This window comes from Clarias gariepinus, chromosome 5 (assembly GCF_024256425.1).
Source record: "Clarias gariepinus isolate MV-2021 ecotype Netherlands chromosome 5, CGAR_prim_01v2, whole genome shotgun sequence".
In the NCBI taxonomy this organism is placed as follows: domain Eukaryota; kingdom Metazoa; phylum Chordata; class Actinopteri; order Siluriformes; family Clariidae; genus Clarias; species Clarias gariepinus.
In genome coordinates this window covers 32,325,001-32,352,021 of record NC_071104.1, presented here as the reverse complement: position 1 = coordinate 32,352,021, position 27,021 = coordinate 32,325,001, and the positions used below count along the sequence as shown (strand labels likewise).

Below are 27,021 nucleotides of genomic sequence, written 5' to 3'. Positions count from 1 at the left end.
CTCCTGATTGTCTTGTTCATACTATGAGGGCTTTACCGAAAGTAATAAACTTTTTATTAACGGTCATAGGTCATTCAGATCGCACATGTTGGTAGAGTAAGTCTTCCAATATATAAAGGTGCTACTCAACGCCCCATCCATCACAGATGAAGCATTTGCACCAGTGTTGAATCATAGTTTGTTTTCAATGCTGGTTTCCCATTCTTTGAACTTCTTCATCCATCTGTGCACATGGATGTCATCTCAGGAAACATTCTGTAGCACAGTTGGAGACCATCCATTGCGACGAAGCGGAATTTTTAAAAGAATTCAACAAGACTAAGGGCTAGTTTAATCCTGAAAGCTCTACCATTAATATCTTCACATCGCTGCCTGTTAATGAAAGATTCCTGATGTCACTTGGGACCGTATGAGCGTATCAAAATGTTGTACTCCCCCCATGGTTTTGTAATTGGATACAATTCAAATTTAATTGCTTTAATTAAAGTTATTCCAATGTACTGATTAAAATGACCCCAAACCCTTCAGGTACAACTACCAGTCGTGAAATTGTCGTGACCCTTTCGATTTGCTAACCGAATCTGAAGAACATCATGTACGACATCTGGAATTAAAGACTAAACTATTTAATCGTTTCTGTTACTTGTAAACACAAACTGTATTGTTGCAAAGAATTAACTTTATTTTTTTTCTGGGGGATGCAAACTTTCTTGTGAATGTACAGTAGGTAGGATGAGAGGATGGAGGCGACGGTAGATGTATTACCTGGAGGTTGCAGAGGTAGATCATGCTGTACATCATCTGTGTAACGCAAAAGCAGTGGCGGAAGTTGTGGAATGGGTTGTTCCTGTAGTTATCATGAATACAGAGCTATAAAACCAAAAAAGAGAAAAACAGAACGTTTATTTGTGAAGCAACACACTGATAAGTGTGACTGATATAGATTCAGCCTAGGCCTTACTGATGAAGTAAACTATTAAATACATTTGAATTGGAACTTTAAGCTTTCTCATTATACTCCGTCCTTAGCATCTATTTTATCCTTCATTCTTTTCTGGTCACCTGAACGTACATCAGACAATCATATGGCAGCAGCACAACACTGAAGATACAGATCAAAGGTTTTAGGGCAATTGAGGTCAGACTGACTGGTTTAAGCTAATAAAAGGCTCTATTCCTATCATACAAGAACAAGAATCCGAGGATACATTTGGCACAGGTTCATAAAAATTGGGCAGATAAAGTATTTTTCTAATCAATATTGGAATTATTATCACCGGTTTACAGACGATCCTAATGAAATGGACAGTAAGCGTACATGTGTACATTAACCTACATTTTGAGTCCCTAAAAAGTGTTGGAAAGACAAACAACAAACATCAGAAACACAACACTTGCTCTGTGTTGAACTCTAGAGAGCAGCTATAGAAGGGCCAACTGGTCAAATAGCAATTTATTTTGTAATTTTTACATGTTATAGTACCTAAAGCAGCATTATTTAGCATAGTATTAATTCTTTTCAAGTATTTTTACTTAGTTTGCACCATCTTGAAATGCATGTAAGCTATTAAACAATTTCCAGTATATACAAGCTATACTTAATTCTTTATATAATCCTCTTCTACACTAATCCACTTATCCCAGTGTTTCACCATCAGGGTAGAAAGCTTTCTCATGATCGTACTGCTTGCTTTCACATCTGAAACATCAGCCTCTAAGAAACTGCTTTAATGGCCCAAACATGTGGAAATCGCTTGGAGAAAATTGGGGACTGTACGGAGGACGCGGTAATAACTACCAGCCGAGATTCTATAATGTGCATGTTGTGTGGTGAGCAGTAAGAGGTTGTGCATTGTCCGGCAAAAACAGAACATCTTTGGAGGTCCCTGGGAGTCCAGCATTTCAGACACGAAGCAGGCATCATGGCAACAGATCATGGCTCCGGTGTGCTGGGAAAACTTTCTACCTTGATGGTATCCAAGTACTAGTGAAACGCTGGAATAAGTGTATATATATAAAAATACACTGTAATCTAGGCTTATATTGATGTGCAATAAAATTGACAAGATTTTAGCAGTGTCTTGGACAGCCGTCCAGGAATAATCCTTACCAGCCATCTCTTCAGCGTAATAGGGTTGATATTGAAATCTCGGACCAAGCCCAGATCATGATACATGTGCTCAAGACAACTGAGCATCTAGAAAACACATACAGCCTCAGGTTAAAAGGTCGTCTCTTCTGTAAAAGCACCAGTGCTATCTGAGTCACAAAACCTTTTACCTGGCTAAAGCTTCCTTATTAATCCAAGACATGGTTAATCAAACCTTTAATTGTCTACTCATCCCTTTGGTGGATCTTTTCTACCTGGGTGAAAAGAGTTTATCTCCATTATGTGCATAAATTATTGATGTAAATCAACAGACTTGTTGCATACTTGACTCTGGCTGAACAGAGGATCACCATGGAAGAAGTCACCAGGGTCAAGGCTCTGTAACCATCAATAGGTATTTCCCCATGAAGAAATCTTTATGACAGAGGACATGACAAATGCAAACACACACTCATTCTCACACTACGGGCAATTTTGGGGACGCCAATTAGTCTAACCTGCATATCTTTGGACTGTGGGAGAAAACCGGAGTACTCGGAGGAATTTGCATTCAGCCCTTTTTTTTGATAATCCAGTGGAACCAATTGCCTTTTAAAGTCACATATTTAGTAAATAGGGTCCATCTGTGTGTATTTTATTTTAAGTATAACTACAGCTGTTCTGTGGAGCCCTCAGCATTAGTAAAGAAAACAGCATCATAAAGCCCAAAGAACACACCAGACACGTCAGGGATAAAGTTGTAGAGAAGTTTAAAGCAGGGTTAGGTTATAAAATATATACTGGGTGTGCTTAATATAAATGCACACTCCACTTTTCAGATATTTAGTTGCAAAAATCTTTTTAAACCATTTATCATTTTCTTTCCACTTCACAATTATGTGCCACTTTGGGGTGTGTCTATCACATAAAACCCCAAGAAAATACATTCACGTTTATGGCTGTAACATGACAAAATGTGGGAAAGTTTGAGGGGTGCAAATACTTTTGTACAATGCACTGTACAACTGCATTTTGTTTTTAAAGATTCACATTAAGAGAGCGAAAGACAAAATGTCCCTCACTGATGGTCGACAATTTTAAAAGTATGGGTCGCAATTCATAACAAATGCAATCTCATATCGCTGTGATATAGAAGTGGAAATGTGGTTCTGTGGGCGTGATCAAGGTCAACTGGGAATCAGAGGAGCTGGGTGGAACTTTTGCACCTGTTCATGATCTTTAACTTTATTTATAAATACATGCATTGATTCAGTGAAGAGAGAGAGAGAGAGAGAATGAGAGAGAGAGATGACATTAGAGAGCTACCAGTGACCTTGTCTCTGAATGGACCAAACCCAATAAAAGCATTGCAAAGGTCTTCTCGTTTTGTTTTCTTTAAAGGATTCAATTTGCCAAAAAAAAAAAAAAAAAACTAAAGTATTGCTTCTTTGCCCTCATTCCCATCACTGACTACCAGGCTTTTATATGAATAAATGATGGGGTTGCACGATCAAATCAAATATTTATTTCCTAGCGAAATGAAATAAAATTATTTTCCTGGTGAGACCAAAAAGCCTTTCACAAATAAATACAAAAATGCTCTTACAATTAAAAATCAATCCTGTATCCAGTTAGAGTTTTAGATATTCTTTTAAAAGGAGTTTCCAAATGTATATTTCCTGCCCTATATATGATACATCTTAATTGAGGTAATTAATAATCTTATTTAATGTGATATGACAAAAAGCATCTAATGCACTGATGAACAAGTAATGTTTAATGGCCTCACCTCATTAGGTTCCCACTGCCACACGTCGAAGATGGGCTGTCTCAGAGTGTCTATCGTCTCTTTGGACAGGTGATACTATACACAGACCCGTGTACAATCCAGACAAACACATACACAAACACACACAAACACGCAAAAAGAAAACGAGAGACGGGAGAGAAGAAAGACAAAACCACAGCGTTAGTGAATCTTACCTCATTGGATTCCCACAGCCAGATGTTGAGGGTGGGTTTTCTGAGGGCGTCTACGGTCTGCTGCGAGAGTATGTACTACAGGCAGACAGAGCTCCCAGTTAACCCTCTGCTCCTAACCACTGGCTGGGGACATCACCTGTTATGCTGCTTTTTAGTGTGCTCATGTCATGTCAGAATTACAACATCATGTGAAGGGTTTATCTTCACGCTAGAGGTTTAGGTAGCACTTAGGAATTCGGAAAGCTTGGAAAAACTGATAGTGATTCATGTTGGGTTATAATCATTCGCTGCCTCAGATTAAGTACTTAGTAGTATAATGTCAGGAATTAGGGATGCGACCATGGCGCAACAGATTCACTGTGTTTCTGTTCATTCCACTCCACAAAATCGTGATTCTACGTGTGATTAATTGTGTGAGTAATGCCCAGTGATTACCTTATGCAATGTGTCTTCATGCCTTAAGCTCAGCGTTCCCCAGATTTACCATGACCCATACCAGGATATCAGTGAATCAACAAATTAAATGTCAGGATGCGTCTTGTAAAATTATTATGGTTATTTTACAAACCCAAATTAAGGGAGATTTGAGTTTGGTGTCTGAGATTATGAAGAGCTCAGAGTACAACCGGAACTCCGACATGACACAAACACACTACATTATATAACTCTAATAAATCATGTGACAGGTGTATAGACTGCCAGTAAGCAGTTTTTGAACACACCATATCTATTCATTTATTTATTTATTTATTTTTATTACATTTCAAAAGCTAACCTTGGAACAGGATTCATGAATGTTTAATGAGAAATTTTAAGAAATCTAGATCCAATCTAATCAGATGCCAAAATCAAAAACAAGATTCGTGCACTCGTAAAATAACAACAAAAAAGAAAACTAGAATAAATGTCCTATTTATAATTAAGTATTGCAACGTAATTAAATAACACAGAGAACCAACTCTAACCAATAGTAAAAGAATATAAATTGACTATGATATAAGAATATCAATTCACTAGGAGAACAGCACGTTAATAAGTCTGGTCTGTGAGTTTACCTTTGGGTAAGAAGGCACATCTCTGCGAGGATTCAGCTTTTTGGTGTCATCCAGGAAACTACTGCAAAGTTTAGACAATGCACTTGAGTCAGAACACTGAGGAGTCAGAACCTTATGTGGTTTATGGACACTTAAGCACAGCAGGGGTAAAATCTTAATTCTGTCTGGTTAGAAGTTACTCATTATATTACTCATATTTCCATAATTTCCTGTTGATTCTGTAAAGTTGCTTTGCGACAATGACCATTAATTAAATGTATTAAATTATAATTAAAAAAATAATTATTATTATTTAGTGCTAATTAGAATATTTTACTGTAAAAACTCGTTGTTACATAGGTTTTTTTGGGGGACTCCAAAAAATTATTATTTATTTATTTATTTTGTTTTTTTGTAAAAAAAAATCAAAATGTATTTTTATATTTGTGAAAATACCTTAATTGTTCTTTTTACTAAAATGTTAAACACAATGTTTTTGTATTATTGGCAGATAATTCTAGCCTTAGATTTTCTTTTTTTAATTTAAGAAATTTTCTTCCACATGAAATTTCCCAAAAATATTTTGACTAGAAATAAGCGTAATAATCTTATATTTGTTTTGTCTAAACTTATTAAAAGAAATATATAGATAGGTTAGGCTAAGCTCAAGAATCTTCCACTTGTTAAGATATAATTATTTTGTTTGACATGAAAGCTTTGTAACTTTGTAAAATTGTGGCAAACCTTTATAATTGTTTAACAAGTTTTCCAATTCAAAAGTGAAAAGAGAAAGCCCCTGGTTAATGAGTTATTATATCCTTTATAATATAAGTAATAATAATAATAACAGCATCTACCTTGTTTTGCATAAAGTAACATAACTATAAATAAAATGCATTAAGTAATACATGTTTTTCTTTAATAAATTAAATGATCAGAAGTGGTAACTTGCTGTGGTTTTAGAGGTATAAAACATCCCAGAATTTTTACTTTAGCGTTTTAACAGTAGGTCTTATTATACGTGCCCTTCTGCTTTACATCATCACATTATTAATACTTTTTCTTTAAAAAACACATCGTATGATGTTTTGTTCATTACAAGACATTTCTTTAAACCTTAAAAGACAGATGATCTGAGCTATACCCAAAAGAAAGGTGCACCCTCACTAATGAGTAATTTCAGGTGTGAAAACAGATGAGCGTGTGTTCATTAGTCAGCTCATGGAGAAGCTGAAGAGGGTGAAGCAGTTCTCCTGAATTAGTTCCCTTATTAAGAGCCAGCTGAGCACAAATCTAATCCCCTGCTCACTACTGATGGCTAGCCTGCAACTACCATTGAGCTAATTGGTATAAATTGTCCATGGTGATGGCACCAGTCCTGTTGGGGATGATAATTGTTCTGACTCTTTGCACCCCATCTGACTTGCTGTGAAAGCACAAGGCAAAGGAGTTGCTGAGTGTTCGGTGATTATCATGTCATGGATAGTGTGGGTTAGAGCTGATCAAAACTCAGACTGGTTTACTGCCCTTCTCTAAGTTTAAAGCAGCTACCAATATGTATGGTATATATGTATAAAATATATGTATAAAATATATATGTCAAACACTGAGTGGCTCATTTTATTAAATTTTAATTTTTAATACTTTATATACCATATTATCTTGTGGATCTTAATTGTCTACTATTGTTTTTGTTCGCAATTCTTTATTAAATGCTTTTTCTAGTTTTTTACGTAAAGTGTCCTGGAGTGCTTCAAAGGCATTCATAAATGAAATTCATAATAATAATAATAACAAATATTATTATTATTATTATTATTATTGATAAATCATCACCTCTACTTCAAAAGCTATTATAATAAATCAGCTGTAACTATATGTAACTTTTTTTATTGTCACTGACATTATGAAAGACTTTTTCTTGCACCCCAGGAGAGATCATTATTATATATCATGTTTGAGTGCAGGTGAAGTGCCAGGCTGATTTATGGTAAGGGGGACAGAGACAGACCTGTTGTTCCTGGAGGCCATCTCCTCCCGCAGCTTCTTAATGTCACTGCGACATTTCTCAATCTCCACTACCTTCATCCCCTCCACTGAGAAAAGGCAGTAAATGGACAGAACAGAAAAGAGAGAGAGAGAGAGAGAGAGAGAGAGAGAGGGAGAAGGAAAGAGAGAGAGAGAGAGAGAGTGGTAATGTTATGGCTGAACATCAAAGTAAGAAAAAGCTGAACACACGGGCAAGCAAAGAACATAATGGTTAAGCTATTGACGCTTCCTGTAACTGTTGGCTTTACAGCTCTTGATTTTCCCTGGCATTCAGCCAGCTAACAGCAGTACAGGTCGTTCACCTACACAACACGAGTCAGATATAATATACTGTAACATCGAATGACATCAACTACCTAATCCACGAACCTATTACTGGGTGTTGTCCTACCTGCTCTGTTTATTTGGAGGTAATGACCGTTACGTATTTATTATAGTGTAAGCCCTTTTTTTTTTAAAGAAATTAAAATTAAAAGTAAGAAATTAAATTCACTTCCTGACATGATTAATGTTTGTTGTTGTTGTTGTTGTTGTTATTGTCTGATTATCTGTGTGGCCTGGGAAAACCCTTCACATGGCTTAATTTTGACATTTTCTTCGTTATACAGCTCTATAAACTATATGCCTTCTGACAGCTGAGATCTAATTACAAACTGAATTGATGTGTTTTGCAATGGCACAAGGCCATTCAACAGCATGAGTAAGGCATGACATTTACCATGTGAATAAGGCACACTTAACCAGCGAGGGTTTAAACATCCGTAGACATTTTTTTTTCTTTATCAAGACATTTATTTGATTTTCAGACATTTGCCAGCCATCTTTATAGAGAGAAACTTCTATTTATCTCATTTATCCAACAGAGCAGGCAATGGCCTTGTTCAAGATCCCAACAGCCACAGCATACAGGTGCTAGGGCTTGAACCCACAACCTTCTGATCAGTAGCTTTTGGTTTGAATATATTTATGGTTTCTGAAAGTTAAGTTGTCCTCCCCTTAAGGAAGAAAGGAGGAAGAATACGAAAGAGAGAAAAATCACTCAGGGGAAAAAACATCTCTATTTTTGCTGAGATGAGGGACTATATCCGACTCAATGTAAGAACAGGCATAGCTAAATAAATACTTTTTTTGTTTGTTTGTTTTTTCAAAATAATTTTTAAGATTTATGGAAAAATCCCGCCTTCTGCATTGATTACACACATTCTGTTTTGTCTGTTATTGGTTAGAAACCTAGAGACTGAAGGAGGGGCTTAAATAGTTTTGTTTTTCAGTCTTATAAAGTCAATAAATTAATGGATTAATAAAATAATAAAAAAAGAACGATTGCACAACTGTTAGCCAACTTTTGTTAATAAGTTTCTGTGAGGTAAGAATTTAAACTCATCATTTATTAATTAAAGGAAGAATGAAGGCAGGATGTAAACTGTGTTTTTAAGAACAGGTTAAATGAACAGTATGTAAGTTATTAAAAGTTTCACAACAAAAATACTATTTTTAAGTACATAAAAATGTCTTGAGCCACCCCTCATATCCTTATATTAAATTAAATTAAATAATGTAGATTATAGAAATGGGAACAAATGTTTGTCTGTGACAGGTAGCAAAGCACCTAAAGATACAATACAAAATGTATTGTTTGTGCAACAACCTCAGCAGCGACCTCTTTTCCCCTCTCGTCTGTTCCAACCACTCAGCATTCAGCATCACCAGTATTCTAATCACCGGCCTGATTATCTCTCATCATCTGCCCCTGTTTCTCACCGGTTCATGCCTTAAGGTAAATAATGCATAGGTCACTGTCTGTTATGAATAGACTGCCAAATGATGTAATACATCCACAATTAATTTGATATAAAAGAAAAAAGTATGAACAACTGGCTATTTTTTATGCATTATAGATTAAAACATCTTAAGCTATCACATAAGAGAGGACTGATGCACCAATCACACTCATATCTATTTTACTGATTTCAATATTGATTGATAAGTCATATTACACCACACAATAAATACTCGAATCCCTGACCCTTGTTCAGAATGTATTGAGCAATTTTCGATAACAGCAGCTTAGACATTTGTGCCAGTTACAAGACCAATCACAGAGTTATGTTTTGTTTTGATGTGCTTAATCGAAGCTTATAATTTCTATAATGATAGGTAATTTACTGGGACTTTCACACAAACCTTTCTATTAAAATGTATGTAATTGTCAGATATTAAGCTGTAAACCAGGAACTTTAGGTTAATGTAAATGTGCATTCATATGTTAGTGATGGTTAATTGGTGAATTATTAGAGGGGGGACTGTTGGTAACTAATATTCAAATTTATACCTGAAAACCTGTGATTAATAATCGATATTTATTATCATTAAATGAATAATTTCTGATATGTAGATTAACATTAAGTTAGGGATGCAATAAGTATTAGTTAACAAATGAGTTTTCATTAACTTTTAGAATTACTTGTATTTTATAACCAGAAATTTATGGTAAATAGTGAAGTAAATATTGTTCCTTAAGCAGAACCTTAATACTGTATAAAGCATTAGGAGTGGCTTATTTACCCAGAGCAGCAAGACACTCAGTGAATGAGATATCACACCTTTTTTTTACCTTATGATGCATTAAATCGTTAATGAGCCGAGGCATTACTGCATACTGCAAAAGTATCAGTCCTTCTCCAGAGAACTGTGACATGGAGAATACAATACTTCCCAAAGTTAGACGTATTTAACAACAACAGGGAGCATACAATGAGGATTCTTTGAATTATTAAGCTTCTTAAAGGGGGTTATAAATAAAACTTCTAAACCCTGTAATAATGAGAAAAAGATTTTTATCTTTTTCCCTTTAAGAGTGTTTAGTGACACTATACAGTAATTGATGTACAGTAAGGTATAATATTATAGGTATATATGTACAGTATAGTATAAGGTAAATTCAAATTCAAATTTTATTTGTCACATACACAAACATACACAGTACGAAATGTAGTGAAATGTATTAAACGACTGCTATTGACCCTAAAAGAGAATTAAAGTTTACAAATAAGAAATAAATATAAATAAAAGAATACGATAGAAATTAAATAAAAGAATTAAATTAAACTAGGAAAAAATAGAACTAAAAATAAAAATAGAAATGTGCTAGAAAAAAAATGGAACTAAAAATAAAAATAGAAATATGATATGCATAAAAATTGAAATATACTGTACATAGAAATATGATGTGTATATAGTATATACCAGTAAGGTATAATATTCAATATTCAGTATGTCTATTACACTCAGATGTGGCCTCAGGCCGAATTTAACTGGCTGTAACTTAAAACTAAAAAGAACTACACTAATATGTCTCTCTGTAAGTTTATACCACATCATAAAATAGAAGGTAAAAAAGGAAAGCTATTCTATATTAACTTATGGTGCATTTCATTACGTTTATTAACTTTTCATTAAGTAATACATTTCAACAAATTTTTGTTGTTCAATCAAACTTCCAAAGTTTTATTGGGCTGCATCAAGCAAAGAAAACAACTACGGAGCTTTGAATTTACTGGAACTGGATTAAGAACGCTTTAACACATTATCACAACCTGGAAAGAGTGGAACAGAAAAATGGAGATCACTTCCATTCAAACCACATCTATGCACGCAATGTGATGAGAACTCACGTGATTGGGACTAAACAGGGTGTACATAAGTAAAAAACTAGTTAGTGAAACTTTTCAGAATGTCTGAATTTGTTAGGGTGCATAAAGGCTAGACTTCTAGGTCTAGAGGCTAGGTCATATGGTCTGGTGAGTCCAGATTGACCCTATTCCAAATCGATCATGCATAATGCCCACGGTAAGGCAGTGTTATGAACTGGGATTGCTTCGGTTGGTCAGGTCTAGACTCAGCATGGTTGTGTGGCATCAAAATGAAGTCAGCTGATGACCTAAATGTACTGAATGACCAGCTTATCAGATCAATGGAGTTTTTCCTTCGCTGATGAAACAGGTATATTTAAAGGCTCAAATTGGGAACGTGGTTCTGTGAGCAGAAGGGATCATTCCACCAAGGAACAGTAGAATGAAAATGAATAAATATCATATTATTGATGATTATCCATAACTCCCAGCCTGATAGTGAACCTTCACCCAAGGTTATGGTTAAATTAAAGATGATAGAAGATGATCACATCCTGTGATGAAGTTCGAGCAGACAAACCACAAAAGAAATGAATATTTAAATGCATTAACATCAAGAGAATGTGCTATTATTGTTCAACATTAATGAAAAAAAAAAACTCGGAACTGCCTTACTGCCAAGTGCATGACACTCGAACTGCTGTATTTCTGATGAACTGTGATAATAAATCCTGAAAATATGGAACAGTAAATAATCTGTAATTATCTCTACCTCTCCGTTATCAGCTTCAATGTGTGTAAGCAGACACCACACTGCTATCACCACATCTCTGATCATGTTTCATAACCCAGTCACATGCAAAACTATGCCAACTTCCTCTCTTCGCCCTCTATATAAACATTATATCACACACACATCATATACACTATAAATAATCTTTTCACCTCAGTCTTACATAAAGTGCACTTATAGCATGGTAGTAATGTAGATGCAGATCAAACACCAAGTTTTACAGCTTTTCAGAAAGAAACAAACAAACAGCAACTATGTGCAATACAGTATGATTATACTTAAATACAGTAGTAATAATGCATGGTAAAAATAGAAACCAATGCATGAATGTCCTTATCTTTATTTTATTTTTCTTCTACATCATCATCATCATCATCATTATTATTATTATTGTTATTATTATTATTTTACTAGGTTGTGTCCAAACTTATTGGGCATTTTATTGTTTAAAACAATTATTTCCGTCGCTTTAGATCTAAAAATACTGACTGTACTCCTTCTATTAATGGTGTCCATACTGTAGCATCACTTTTGACCTTGTATGTCATTGACCATATCCCTGTTAAAACATTACAGTACACCATGTAGCAGCATGTAGTCCTTCAAAAGTGTTCTTTCAACTCAACAGTGACATACACAACCTGATCAAAAGTATGTGGACACCTGACCATCACACCCATACGCTGTATGCCTTTTGATCCTCCCATTCCAGAATTAGTCTTTGTTTACTCTAATTATAACCTCCACTCTTCAGCAAAGGCTTTCCATTAGATGTTGGACCATGGCTGTGGGGATTTGTGATCGTTCAGGCATCAGGTCTGGGCTGCTGTCTGTGTTTTATCCCAAATCTGTGCACTGGGGTTGAAGTCGGAGGTCTGTTCAGAATGAGTTCGAGTTTTTGCATTTCTTCACTCCAATCCTGGCAAACCATGTGTTTATAGACATCACCATGTGCACCATTGCATTTGTCATGCAGGAGCATTTCTGGAGCTCTTAGCTCCCCTGAAGAGAAATTGTAATGCTACCACGCTGACAAGGGATCCACACAAGAACCTATTTTGGGAACACTGTGTCTGAAGTGCGGCTTCAGTCTAAATGGAACACTCCTTCACACGTAACGCAATTTAGCATAACCGATTCACCTGCTGGCATGTTTTTGTGAGGTGGGCAGCGGTAGGTGAAACGCACGAATCCTGTACTTGAGTGAAAGTAGGGACGCCCTGGGTAAAATCGAACTCTAGTGAAAGTCCTCAATTTACATTTCCACTTGAGCAAAAGTACAAAAGTACTCATGTTCAAATGTACTTGTGTATCTATGTAAGTAGTGAGCTTGTATTACCACACAGTAGCCTTAAGTTAGACGAAAAGTCTCTCTCTCTCTCTCTCAGAACATTTGAGGACATTTTTTTTGTTCAAACAAATAAAAATGTATTGTGTTTTTAAGTCATATGTAGGCTGACCATGCAAGATCCAATAATTAACAACCGCTTTCAATCAATATCCAATATCCGGTGTTCAAGTCAAACCGGGACTTTTCCTTTTGCAGAATAACACAACACAGTTATAAGAGTAAAAACACTAATGCACTTAACCCAGCGCTTGGATACCATTAAGGTAGGAAGTTTTTTTCAGTACACCGGAGCTACCGTATGATCAGACTGCCTGCTTTGGCTTGTCTGAAACACTAGCCTCCCAGGAACTCCCTTTATAGGTCAAACGTGAGGACATGGCTTGGAGCGTGTTCAGGACTGTATGAGGAGGTAGCAACCACTTCCTATGCTGTGCAAATGATTGTGTGTACAGTACAGTTCCCACAGACAGATGCGTTTTCAAGGCTGAGGTTAGCACCAATGAAATGTTTAACTGGGGCTATAAGTCTTATTACTGTAGTGTGCTTTAAGTCTTTTGTAAATGTCAATTTGTCTTCATTCATCTTGACTTGAGGATGATTTGTAAAAAAAAAAAAAATGGAATTTCGTCACGATTGTAGCTCACTTGAAGTACAAAGTTATCAAAATCATACCTAATGAAGTAACAAGTCACAAATACTATATACCACTGGAGGTGGGAGGAAACCAGAGAACCTCAGACCATGGAGCCTTGATACAGTAATGTGACACTCCAGAATTCCCAATGTTGAATTAACACACTACAGTGTTTACATTATCGTTGTACTTGTATGAACTCACTTTACTGTGTAAATCATCTAAATTAACCCCCCCCGACCCCCCCCCCCCCCACCCTCCCAAATAATAAATAATAAGAAATATTTTATCAGTAAACAATGTTTCAGTTTATTTGTACCAATTTCTTCCTTAAATTTTCCTTATCTGGAGCTTTTACAGTAACACCATAAATAGTCACTACGTATTACTAAATAAAACCAAAATATAACTAAAATCTTGTAGCCTTTACATTTATACCTTGTTATTTATAACAATAATAACACAATTGAATTGAATTAAATTGAAATATTATTACTATACTTAATATCAATCTATTTTTATCCCTCAACTGTCATTCCTCATATACATAGAAACAGATTGTCGTTTCTCCAGAACCGTAATATAAGACTGCAGAACAATAAATGCATGATAATGACTTAAGCATTCCCATTATGCTCATTAAATATAATAACAAATACAATAATGACTCGAAATGATATGACTCACATTCCACTCTTTTCTCCAACATGGCCAGGCGGTTCGTCACTTCAGTCTTCAGCTCATTAATCTTAAAAGCTCTAAAGAGAAAGGTTAAGACAGGTGAGACGAATTCGAACCCAGTCAAGGCAACACATGACAGCACGCAACAGCAGTAGAGCGCTCGAATTAGATGTAATTATCAATAAAACAATAAAAGACAATCCTTCTGTCTTCTGCAGCTGAAACGGACTACTTCCTGCTTGATCTAATGAGGTTAGATCATAAGTTTTATATTGCACTGAGCTTGTACAGTAGGTGAAACACACTGTTAAACATTAGCAATGACAACACAGACAGAAAGAGAGAGAAAAAACAGAGTTAAGTACCTGGAGAACTGCTCTGCTACCTGAGTCAATACATTCTGGAAAAGTTCTTCTTTATCTATCAAAGGAGAAAACAGCAAACACAGTCGGCAACAGGAGAGACATTACTGTTCCTCGTCAGAAAGCATCAGAGTGTGTACGACGCCGTCGGGGCAAACACCGAACATTATGCAGGCAGAGGAGATGGAGAGTTAATGGAGGACGCGTGTAACCAGGCAGGAAAAGACGGAGGGACATTCAGACTGTCTCCCCTCTACCTTAGCTTATTATGCACGACAGAAATTCGCCTCTGGGTGTTAATTTCAGTTCCCACACACACACACAACTACACGCGTATGAAAAACAGCTCATCTCTGATTGGTCCATAGTGCCTCGGTGGACAAAGTTCACCCAGTTGGACCAATAAAACATAGAAAGAGAAAAAAGCAGGTGATATTAAAGGTTTTCTATTGGTTGCTTTCAGGTGCACAATGTGTGTTTTTTTGTCTATAGACTGAGAAAGTGTTGTGCGAAAGGTCACAGTGACGCTTAAGGATCCACTCCATTAAAAGCGTAAAACATTCACTAATGCAAAAAAACAATCGTTAGGGTTATATGCAGAGTGCTTGATATAAAGAAGAAGAGCACAGAGGGACAGGAAATAACAGAAAATTCCAGTGTCCATTAAGTCTCGGCGCATGATTTGGCGTTTAGTTCTGGAGGCAAATATAATAAGTCAACAGAAATAATAAATAATACACTGCATATGTCTCTCACTCTCTCTTTATCTATGTGTGTGTGTGTGAATCCGCTGTGTAAATGCTGTCAATGTCAGACATTTTTCAGAATTGGTTTAATGTTCTGAATGTACTAGTGATAAGAGCCAGATCAAATAAACACGCAGCCCATAACAACTTAGTAAGAACATTTTTACAGGATAATAAACATTCTTCCTCTTCTGACTGCACGAACATATACAAGTTTTTAAAGCTTTAAGCCAACCACCATTTTTCGCAGTCAGAGAGCCCTTATACATTAGAATCATTTGAAGCGAAAAACTATATTATTGCATTAAAAAAAATTTAAGTAAAAGACATTATCTTATGTGTCTATGATATTTATTTGTCTGTGTAACTCAGTCATGTTTATATAGTTGGTTAAAATGATTCCATCGTATTGCTCAGGTTGTGCTGGAGAATGAAAAGACACTCTCTGTATTGCACAATCCTGACCCCAAATGTAATGGCAAAAAAAAAAAAAAGGCTTAAATGCTTTGGGTTGTAAGCATATTAGGCTAATATACTGTCTGTACCACCGCATTTATTTATTGCATTCATTTGAGTTATTTAATTTCTGCCCTTTTTTTATTTTCTAACCTGAACAAACAATAATTCTAATATCATGAACTGACTACCCTCAATTGTCAAAATGTCTTTGCTTGTGACCTTATTGCCCAGAAATGACTGACACTGACCCTGACCCTAACTGCTAGTACAAACTACTAGTCTAAACTCCAATACATGGAAACTACTAACTCTAAATGCTTCTAATATTTTTTTAGCCATTAATCTATCTAGAGTCCATAATAACAAACCAAGATTTTTTTTTTTCGAAATGTTTGCATATCTAATCACATTTAGCATTCAGTGTTCAGATGCTGTATTCAGTGCTTGCTGATGCACCTCCAGCATCAAGTCTTCACGAGCAAGTTTTTTAATTCATCAGCAGTCATGTTTGTTCTGTCTGCCGCCCTTCCTCTTCCATTATGAGCTACATGATGGGACACTTCATTTGTTCAGCAAACAAATTTAATCATCCAAATCTTTTTTATTGTATTTTATTTCTCAGGGTAAACATAGTATTTAGTTACGTACCCTGATCGTCTAAAATAGGACATGCACACAATTTGAGACATCAAAAGTTTGGACACGCCTTCTGATTCAGTGTTTTTTTATGTTTAGGTGATTTATTTTCTACATTCAAGAACAATACTGGAGATTTTAAACCTATACAATAACACATATGGCATTAGGTGATTAAGTCAGTTGTAATTTTAAGACATGAAGGTCAGATGTTCTGGAATCGTTCTTGCAAGAACAGTATTGTGTCAAATGCATTTCAAAACCCATCGAGCTTCATGATGATGAAACTGTCTCACTTGAAGACCTTCCCGGGAAAGCAAGACCAAAACTGACCTCTGCTGCAGAGGAGAAGTTCATTTAGAGTCACCAGCTTCAGAAATCACCAATTAACAACCAGCACCTCAGATTAGAGCCGTTATAAAGGCTTTACAGAACATAAGGAGCAGATACACTACAAAGGAGTGTTCAAAGGAGAAAATTGCATAGTTTGAACACCCTCAGCATTTACAATGTTGTTGTTTAGTCGTTTAGTTATGTCCGACTTTTCATGACCTTACGGACCGTCAGGCCTTCCTGGATACCGTCCATGGGGGGTTTCTTGGCAAGGATACTGGAGAGGGTTGCCATTTCCTTCTCCAGAAGACCATCTGCTGTCCAATCAATCCATCACACACTATGGGAACGCCAATTAGCCTAATCTGCATGTTTTTAAATTTGGGGAGGAAACTGGAGTACCCAGAGAAAACCCAATAAGAGCAAGGAGAAGCAAATTTCATGCACACAGACCTGATTTGAGATTTGAACCCAGGCCCTGGAGGTGCAAGGCGACGGTGCTAACCACTAAGCCACCGTGCCGCCTTTTTTTACATTGTAAAACAGGGAAGACCATGGAATTAGGGGGTGTGTCCAGACTTTTGACTGATAGTGTACATATCAGATGCATCCTAATCTCAAATCTACTTTTACTCCACTGTCATGATACATACAGAAAACACTGTATATATACACTTTATAGCTTTGTTCATACCGATAGGATGTTAATGTGTGTTGTAAGATTTTATAGATACAATTTATGATGTCTGATGTGCATTGTGCATAAACATACAAACACATCCATATAAAACTCACCAGCTAGCTGTCCTCCAGTGAGGGGAACCACTTTGTACGGCAACCTTTACACAAAAAAGCGTGGAAACAAACACACATGGTGGTTACAAAAGCAGCTGGTGTAATGTCAAAAGAAAAGACACCCCTTCTCAGAGCCTTGCGAGCCTGCAATCTCTGAGTGCTCTCACTACTGTATCTGCAGTACGACTGCCCTGATTGGCTTCTGTCTCAGCCCTTGGTAGTGATTAGTGTTGATTGCATCTACTGTTGCTGCCAGGCTCAGGGACGCTCTCTCGATGACTCACGGCTGTTATGTGTAGATGAGCCCCTTCCTCATTCCTATGTGGATGACTAATAATATCTGTTATGTAAATAACGTTGTTTTGGATGTGACCTTCAGATAAGATGAAAATCTCACAAGCAGGGGATGTTTATGTGCACAAGTTCATCTAAATACATGAATTTGAAAATCTGTCATGTGAGTTTGTGCAATATGTCATGATTGATGTGTCATGAGTAATTGCAGCTCTACTAACGTGTGGTAAAATTACTTTTTGATTTAATCATCAGAAGATATTTATATCTATAAAGTTATATCAATATTTCTAATGCAGCCTTATTTATAATGGCTCTTTAATTTAGCAAGTGATAATCAATTTAACCGCTAGCTAACTAAACGCACAACATATAGTTAGCGGTGAAATTTCTAAATGGCATCAGGCACTTCAAATGCTACCCCAATTTTAATTAAGGCATCTATTACTTCTGTATAGTTATTTAAAACTCCTATACACAAGGGGTGCGCAAGTCAAACAGGGACATGTAACATTTTCTTATGAAAGATGGCAAAAAACTATTGACAATTACGGAAGTAAGTACGGAATAAGTAAGCATTATGCAAGGGAAACTCTTAACTTGTTAACTTCTTAAGGGTAACTTGTTGCCAACTTACGTGAGAGACGCTTCTATTGGAACTGTACAGTACGCACAATTATTCACAAACTCCACCTGCACATTACAGGAGGTGGGCTGGGAGTTACTGCCACATCCTCCGTACAGTCCTAACTTCTCTCCATGCCATTTCTGCATGTCTGAGGCCATTAAAGGAGTTCCTGGGAGGCCAATGTTTCAGACGTGATGTACTACTATAGGAAAACTTTCTACCGTGATGGTATCCAAACCCTAGTGAAATGCTGGGAAAAGAGCATTAGTGTAACAACAGAAGTTATATAAAGAAATAAAGTATTTGTCTGACAACTGTATTTTTTATTTTGCACAGTCAAAAGTCTTGGTTTGACTTGAACACCCCATGTAAAGTACATGAGCGATTGAGCAACTAGAGTGCCATTCGGGTTTTGGTTATTAACATGCATATGTATTAATAAATATTAATATGCAGTGCATATGAAAGTGAATCTTCTTCTAAAGCCATTTTATTGTTGATTTGTGTTTTGGGTCATTGTATTATTTTTCTTTATTTTCAGCTCTCTAACAAAGGCCTGCATGGTCTAAACTATGTAGATTGGTATTTGGAGCTATTCATAGGTCTAATGCTGCCACCACCATGCTTCACCATAGGTGTGATGTTCTTGATTTTGCACCAACCATCATGTTTAGTAATATGGCCAAAAAGTTCTACTTTGTTTTTCGTCAGACCATAATACAGTTTGACACAGGGTTTGGTGTGATTTTGGTGAATTTAGATGTAGTTTACAGCCCAGACATAAAGAAGCACATTGCTGTCACATGTATGGAGTGCCCAGCTCATGCCAGATAGTCCTGCAGCTCCTTTAAAACTCACAAAAGTCTATTGAAAGCCTTGCTCATGATATTTGCTCCTTTCCTTTCATTACTTCTGGAGGGACATCCTGTTCTCAGTAATGTCACTTAAGTGCCCCATTTTTTCCACTTGGGCTGATGATGGGCGTTATGGTGTTCTATGGTACCTCCAATGATTTCAAAATTCATCTTTACCCCTGTCCTGATCCGACCCCATACCTGACCCCAGTCAGACCCCATACATATATATATATATATATATATATATATTTTTTTTTTTTTTTCTGAACATTAGTTAAAATGTGATTGTTTAGTTTTAAGCAAAGTTATATAAAAAAAACTATATTCTGTTTGCTTCCTGAAGCATTTCTATTTGTGTTGAATGTTGTTGTATCGCATTAAAATTATATACATAAAAGAGATGTGCATATTTTTGTACCATAAGCCTGCATAGATTTTTATATCCACTATACAGGTAAATGTAAAGAGAAGAAAACATTTATTATAACTTAACCCCAATTAAAGTGTCTTTTAAAAATTTTGCAACTTTGCAAACTCCATGCTGACAGAGGCGGGAATCGAACCTAGCTGGGAATCGTACTCGGCCAATGTCTTTACATCTTATTTAAAAAAAAAAATTAGCTTTCTCAAATATATGTTAAAGAAAACTCGGTAAAAATGAGACTGTTGCATTATATGAGTTGGAAAATTAAGTATTGAAAATTATGACAAAAAAAGGCACCTCAATCATTGGGTCCATCATTCATATGGATGTAAAGCCACGCCCATAAATTCCTCTTAAAGACACACCTGTTCTGATCGTCTTTATTTTAGGTCACCGTCTCCTTTCTTCTGTCTAGCCTGATCATTTATATAGTTATTCTATAAAAGATTCGGCTATATATTAATGCTCATATTTGGAAGGAACATTAACTTAAACAGTTCTAGAAAGTTACTGTTGCCTGAAAGTAATTCATGGTCTAGGAATCACATTTTTGGGGTAACATTTGGTTTCCGAAGCTCTCTGACCAGACTGGCCAAAGCCGGTTTCATGCTGTGCAACTCCAGAGTTTTTTACGATTATGACTTGTCACATTGCATGAGATGATCCCAATAAGAATATGTGTGATAAAGTATCTCAGTGTCAAATTGCATGTTGATGATGGTTACTATGTTCGGCCATACTGAGTGTGCAGCGGTGCAGTACAGGTGTGTACCTCTGCAACTGAAAAGCATGAAAATATTGTAGTTTCACATTGTCGTAAGAGTAAATAAACTCTATGAACAGAGCTCCATGTCCATTGAGTTGTTTGGTGACGCTATGCCGTCCTCCTTTTAGTAGATAAACCATTCAGTGTAAAACCAGCTGCTTTAAAGATGCCATTTGGCTTTGAAGTGCTTCATTTGATTTGAAGTATATTGGCTGGATTAAGTATGGGAATGTAGTGTAAGAGCAAGAAGGGTCAGAGGGGGGTTACCTCTCCGAGTTGCTCGGCATGGTGGGGTCGATGGAGACCATAGCTCCGGTTGAGTCCAGAAGGGAAATGGATGTATTCCTGTCAAAAGCAGATGCACATTCTAAATATGGGAACACTTCAACTAAAGAGAGAGGCAAGCACACACACACAAATTGTCACACACGAACACACACACACACGTTACCTGGGCAACCCCATGGCTGTGCAAAAGAGCTCCTTGATATCACAGGGACTACAGAACCGGCTGAAGACCACCTATTAGAGAGGCACAAAGACTAAGGTCAGTTTCCTTGGGTGAACCATCCCAAGTTCTTACTACGCAAATAAAACCATTTCTTCCGAACCTGGTGCATCAATCTATGATTGAAAACTCTAATCTGACTCAAGCTTTAAACTACAGCAAGTCATCTCCCAGCAAGGCATGTACCTCTGACGTCATCGCTTTTAGAAAACCTTCCTGAAAGGATCTGAAGCTTATACAACACAGCCTTGAAGCTGAAATCAGCTAGAAGGCCTCGCGTTCCATTCAAGGTTTTTCATTGTGACGGACACAAAAGGAGCTTGTACAGCACAGGAAAATTCAACTTAATGTCTCGTTCCTTTACTCGAATAGGAAACTTTGGAGAATTAATGACAAACCCGGATCTTATGAAGGTTGAATGAATCACACCTGATGTGTGACGTTCTAAAGATCGATTAAAAACAAACAATATAACTGTAACATGCTTCAGACATTTAGTAAATTCAGGACACAATTACTGTACATAAGATTATTATTCCAATATAGAAAGTTACAATTTTAATACAATCAGTAAAATAAAGGTGCTGTTTGACACAGAGGATCAGCTGTGCTAGACGGTGCTTATGTTAACCAGACACAAATGAGCGTGAACCATTTTAAGGATGTGAGTAGTAATGTGAGTTAAAAATAAAGACTACGTGAAATTAGACTAGAGTATCCTGAGATACAGATATGTGCCAGCAACACAGCACAGGTCAAATATATATAATGATATATATATATATATATATATATATATATATATATATATATATATATATAATATTATTATTAATATTATTATTATTATTATTATTATTATTATTATTATTAGTTTATAGAAACAACTTAAAACAATAACAACGTGTGATCATGTGGACCTGATCTATTTCTTTGCCTGTGTCACCCATTTTCTAATTTTTTCTCATTTCAGTCATAGAGTTGTTTAAAATTCCATAAAATTCAGTTGCCTAGGTTGTGCTGGGGAAAAAAAAGTCACCCTGTACTGCACAATCACAATGTACCATTGTGCTCATGAAGGCTTAATCCTAAGTGGTTATTTATTTTGCATATCAATATCAGAACCGCATTGATGTGAAACCCTGGGGGAAAGAAACCGACGCATTCCTGGGAACAAAAATTAGCAAAATTTTAACTGTAGAATGATGTATCAGAAAACATTAGAAATCCTTAATAGCTAGATGAAAAAAAAAAATCCTGAATTAAAACTGCACTTGTTTGTCGAACGTGTTGAATTAGATGTGAACACCAGATGTGAAATAAAAAGATGACTGTTTTGAAACAAAAAGATGAAACATAATACATGAGCAATATATTAAAATATAAGAATATAAAATAAACACCGACACAGTCTGGGATCTTACTGGGTTAAAATGACAAAGTTATCGATTTTTGGTTTGAATCACAGCTACAGTAAGGAACCCACATGGCTAAGCATCCCAGAGGACACGGTTGGCCATCTGTCATGATTGATTTTCACTGAGAGGGAACGATATCAGAGTCTGTACTGTATAACCAACTGCAGTTAGTTTGCAGCAAGCTCAAGACTTATAGATAGACTAAGACTAAGATAGGATAAAAAAGTAAAGGCTGGTGCTATAGACAGGATTCAGATTATGTCGCTAGACAGCATGTGCGATGTAACATATAATGTTAAAGCAACATCTGGAAGGAAATCTTTGGGAAATGATTTACTCAATACTAGGGGGGGAAAAAAAGCCAAACACATAAATGATGATCTGACACGCTGGATGTTTTAAATCTAGTGTGTGTATTAAATGTATTTGCCGAGCGCCTCTAATCAAGACGTGCAAGACATTTCATGCTGAATTCCAAACGAGACATCTGAACTGGTGTTTTCTCTTCTGATTAACACTCAAAGACGAGTGCTTTCAACAAACGCGCTATCAGGCATTTTTATACCACGCTCCCCGAGAGCGAATCGGATTGAAGCGTGTGCTTCTGATGGCACAGACAGGCACGACAAAGCAACAAAAGCAGGTGCCAAACACAAGCAGCACTGCCACTGACTGAGAGAGAGGAAGTAGGACAGGGTGGAGGCAAGCGGTGAGAGCGGGTGAATGACGGACAGAGAGACAGACAGGTGGGGAGGGAGGGAGGGAGGGAGGGAGGGAGGGGAGAAGAAAAAAGGAGCCTGAGTTACATAAGTAACTACTAAACAATGTGAGAGATCAATACTGAATATTAAACCTCGGAAGAATAAGAGGAATGTGCTTTATTTGCATTTCTTTCTTGTTTTTTTCCACGCCTTGAACACGATGAATTTGCAAGATTAATGAAGCCTGTCAGGAATGCTTAAGGGTTCCTGAATTGAGAAATGAATTAAGAGTTACAGTAGAAGCTAAACTAAACACGGATTATGTAGAAAGATAATACTCTGCATGACCCCCGTTTGCACTAAACATCATTAAAAATTAAGATTTTCATGACTCACTCATGTAATAAATCGAAAATGTTACCGAGGGGAGAAAAACACCATATCGTGCCACACATGTCTTTTTTTTTTTTTCTTTTTTATAAAAACGTTTCAACAAAAGGACCGCCACTAAATAAGAAAAATGTCTTGTTTATGTAATAATGATATGTTACACATTAAGTGGGGTATTTATTTCTGTAAGTAGTACTGTTTCTTATTACTACTAATTAACAACGGATTGTGGGAGGAAACCTGAGTACCTGGGGAAACCCACCAAGTACGAGGAGAACATGCAAAGTCCATGCACACAGACCCGAGGCACGAATCGTCCTGACCACTACATCACCGTGCAGCACTACTGTCCACACACACAGAGAGAGAGAGAGAGAGAGAGAGCAACACCATGCATCCCACTGTCAGATGGTTGGGTGTATAGGAGCATGTGTGTGTGTGTAACCCGTGTGTTTGTGTAAATGTCAGCACTGAGAGCTCTTCACACAGCAGGTGTGTTAGACAGGACAAACTGCAGTGATTGACAGTTGACAGCTCAGCTACAGTATAATCACACAAACCCAAAGAGATCACACATTTCTAAACTGATCAAGTACTTGCTCAAGATCCTGATGGTGAAATCAGATCAGATTGATCCTACACTCTCTCACCCAGACCTTTAAAGAGTTCTCCAGAGCTCAGTTACCTAAACTCTGTTCACCCTGTGTGTATGGGACTTCAACACATTTTCCTGTACTAAGAAACAAACCTGTCATCCTGTAAGTCATGGGTCAGATGTGAATTATTTTAATGATTATTTAAAATATGTGACTATACTGTATATTGTGAATGTTGGATGATATTGGGCATTGGACGTGATGACGCCAAACAGTAAAAAGTAATTTCAGTAATATAGACATTTGCGCAGGTTTTAGGTTTTATTGAATTAATGCAGGGCGGCACGGTGTCGCCTTGCACCGCCAGGGTCCGGGTTCGATACCCGTCTCTGTGTGCATGATGTTTGCATGTTCTTCCTGTGTTTGGTGGGTTTTCTTCCGGGTACTCCGGTTTCCTCCCACATTCCAAAGACATGTAGGTTAGGTTAATTGACGTTCCCGAATTGCCCATAGTCTGTGAATAAGTGAGTGAGTGTATGTGTGTGTGAATTGGCACCCTGTCCAGGGTGTACCCTGCCTTGTGCCCTAAGTCTCCTGGGATAGGCTCCAGGTCCCCGCGACCCTGAATACAGGATAAAGCGGTATAGAAGATGAGTGAGTAAGTGAGTGAATTAATGCATTATAAGAACACCAACACAATTCACATAACCACAAGTTTCTCCAACTAAAAAAGTCGTCTCAACGCTGATTCATCAAATTTAAAGCTAATTTTACAAAAACACTATTGATGAAAGCATTAATTAAATGTAAAATACATTTAAAAGGTATAGAATGATGCAATCACCGACAGCACAACAACTGCCCCCAGAGTAGACTTCCACTATAGGCAAGGCTGCACTCGCGGTACGCACCTGCGTATGAGTGTGTGTGAGAGGTCTGAGTCCCATTGTCTTTTAATCAGCCGGGCACATCTACATTTACATGCTCTTTGCTTTGCTCTATTTCGCTTTCGGCTCATTTGCATTGCACCTCCAGGGTTCAGGTTCGATACTCGCCGCAGATGCGTGTGCATGGCGTTCACATGTTCTGTGTTTCCAAGTTTTAACAAATTACTTTTATAACAACAATTTAAACATGGATGTGTATAGCGCATGGATATACTGTAAGAACATTTTAAACATGTGCTATTTAGCAGAGTTGGAAGGAGTCTCCAGTGTCAGTGCATTAAAACAGTCATGAATTGAAAATTATATTATATATTGTGTTTTTGTGTGAAATAAAATAGTGGCTGGTGAGGGAGCTGTTAATGTAAGTGGTATCAGGAATGTACCTGATTCTCAGTTAACGTTACACAAGAGTCCAGTACATGTAACTGTAAATCAATAATAAGTACTGTATGTGTCATAATAAATATAAGTAGCTCTATGTTGGATTGTTACAGGTCATTGATTATTTTTCTACAACAGCCTGACATATGCATTGTGGTTTGTTCCTAACGGTCCTGGCATGGCTGGTGCTGAGGATGGTACTGCATGTGTGTGGTGACTGAGCATGCTTTAAGGTGATGACCTTGGACTGACCTGATGCGGACAGTTTTTTTTGTGATGGCTCGTGACTTGTGACTGTGGTCGCTTATTAGTTTCGGACTGGAATCGGCATAAACGGTAGCGCAGACTTTATATCAACTTACACACCTTTCCTATTATATTAAACTTTCAACTTCATAGCAGAGACTGATTTATGGTCACCCGAATGAGAATGAATTCCCTTTTGAGTCTGGTTCCTCTCAAGGTTTCTTCCTCTTGTCATCTCAGAGAATATTTCCTTCCCACCGTCGACCCGGCTTGCTCATCAGGGACGGACTGATAATTAGAATTTATACTTCATTCCTTTATGTATTTTTTTTATAATTTATATGCATCTTTTTTTTTAACTCTGTAAAGCCGCTTTGTGACAACGACCATTGTTAAAATCACTATACAAATAAAACTTTATTTCAAAGAACACACAATAAAATTTAGTTTTATTGAACTGGGAAAGTTTAGAATCACTAATTCACCTAAATGGTAACCGAACAAGTGGGAAATGTTTCTGACTTGTTTAAGCAAAGGTACAGTATAAGTTTGGGATTTTGTCTATTCGTTGAAAATCAACATTTTAATTGCACACAGTCCAACCAATCCTTTAGGCCACACTTTATTCTGAATTTATTTTAAATGAGACTATATCATGATTTTAAAGACGTTAGGAATTTTAAAAAGCCGCAGCCGCTCGGTCGATCGCACTGAGGTCCAGAAGAACAGCAAATCGCTGAGCTGTGTCTAATTTGACTCCTTATCATTTTCACAGAGAAACAAACATACAGTGTACTGGCTAACAATGCCCATGGGGGGGACTGAACCATTCATTTACATCCTATTTTTCTATTCCAATATATTTCTATTTCAAAAATTATGAAGATTTAATTAAAGTAAAAATGACCTGATATGGCACATGGAGCATGGAACAGATCCATAAATGAACACGAGCCATGCAATACTTTGGTATCAACTCCCACCCCAGACTAGACGAATGGTTCAGCCCAGGAGATTGCAGACACTAAATGAGAAAGCATTACCTCATTTCCGTATATCTAAGTGGCCGTAATACTGAGTGTCCCTGTTTGCTTGTGTGAGATGACAGAGAGACTAAATTAAATGGACACAACCTACAGCTGTTTTTAGGGGATTATTATACACGTAGAGCTCCTTTTGTGTATTTTAATCATTCACCCACCCTGAGTGAACTGTAGGAGGAATTGTAGGTGGCAGCGATGACAAACTATGTTGTGAAAAGTTTATTTATTTCGTTATTTTTGGTTAA

General features: G+C 36.8%; 1 protein-coding gene across 2 annotated transcripts in view; it reads right to left on the bottom strand.

The window, feature by feature from the left end:
- pde9aa (phosphodiesterase 9aa) overlaps positions 1–27,021 on the bottom strand; it is a 35,343-nt gene that overhangs the window by 6,488 nt on the left and 1,834 nt on the right. Inside the window, exons 1-11 of one of the 2 annotated variants that reach the window (XM_053496523.1) lie at positions 21,158–21,181; positions 20,998–21,068; positions 20,814–20,891; positions 17,578–17,621; positions 14,612–14,666; positions 14,253–14,323; positions 7,118–7,202; positions 5,128–5,188; positions 3,879–3,953; positions 2,111–2,197; positions 766–870 (exon numbers count right to left, since the gene is read on the bottom strand). In XM_053496523.1, coding sequence (XP_053352498.1) covers positions 766–870; positions 2,111–2,197; positions 3,879–3,953; positions 5,128–5,188; positions 7,118–7,202; positions 14,253–14,323; positions 14,612–14,666; positions 17,578–17,621; positions 20,814–20,891; positions 20,998–21,068; positions 21,158–21,166 — 741 coding nt within the window. In that variant the 5' untranslated portion in view covers positions 21,167–21,181. Of the gene's footprint in view, positions 1–765; positions 871–2,110; positions 2,198–3,878; positions 3,954–5,127; positions 5,189–7,117; positions 7,203–14,252; positions 14,324–14,611; positions 14,667–17,577; positions 17,622–20,813; positions 20,892–20,997; positions 21,069–21,157; positions 21,182–27,021 lie in introns of those variants that run through there. The other variant, XM_053496522.1, reaches the window with a different exon arrangement.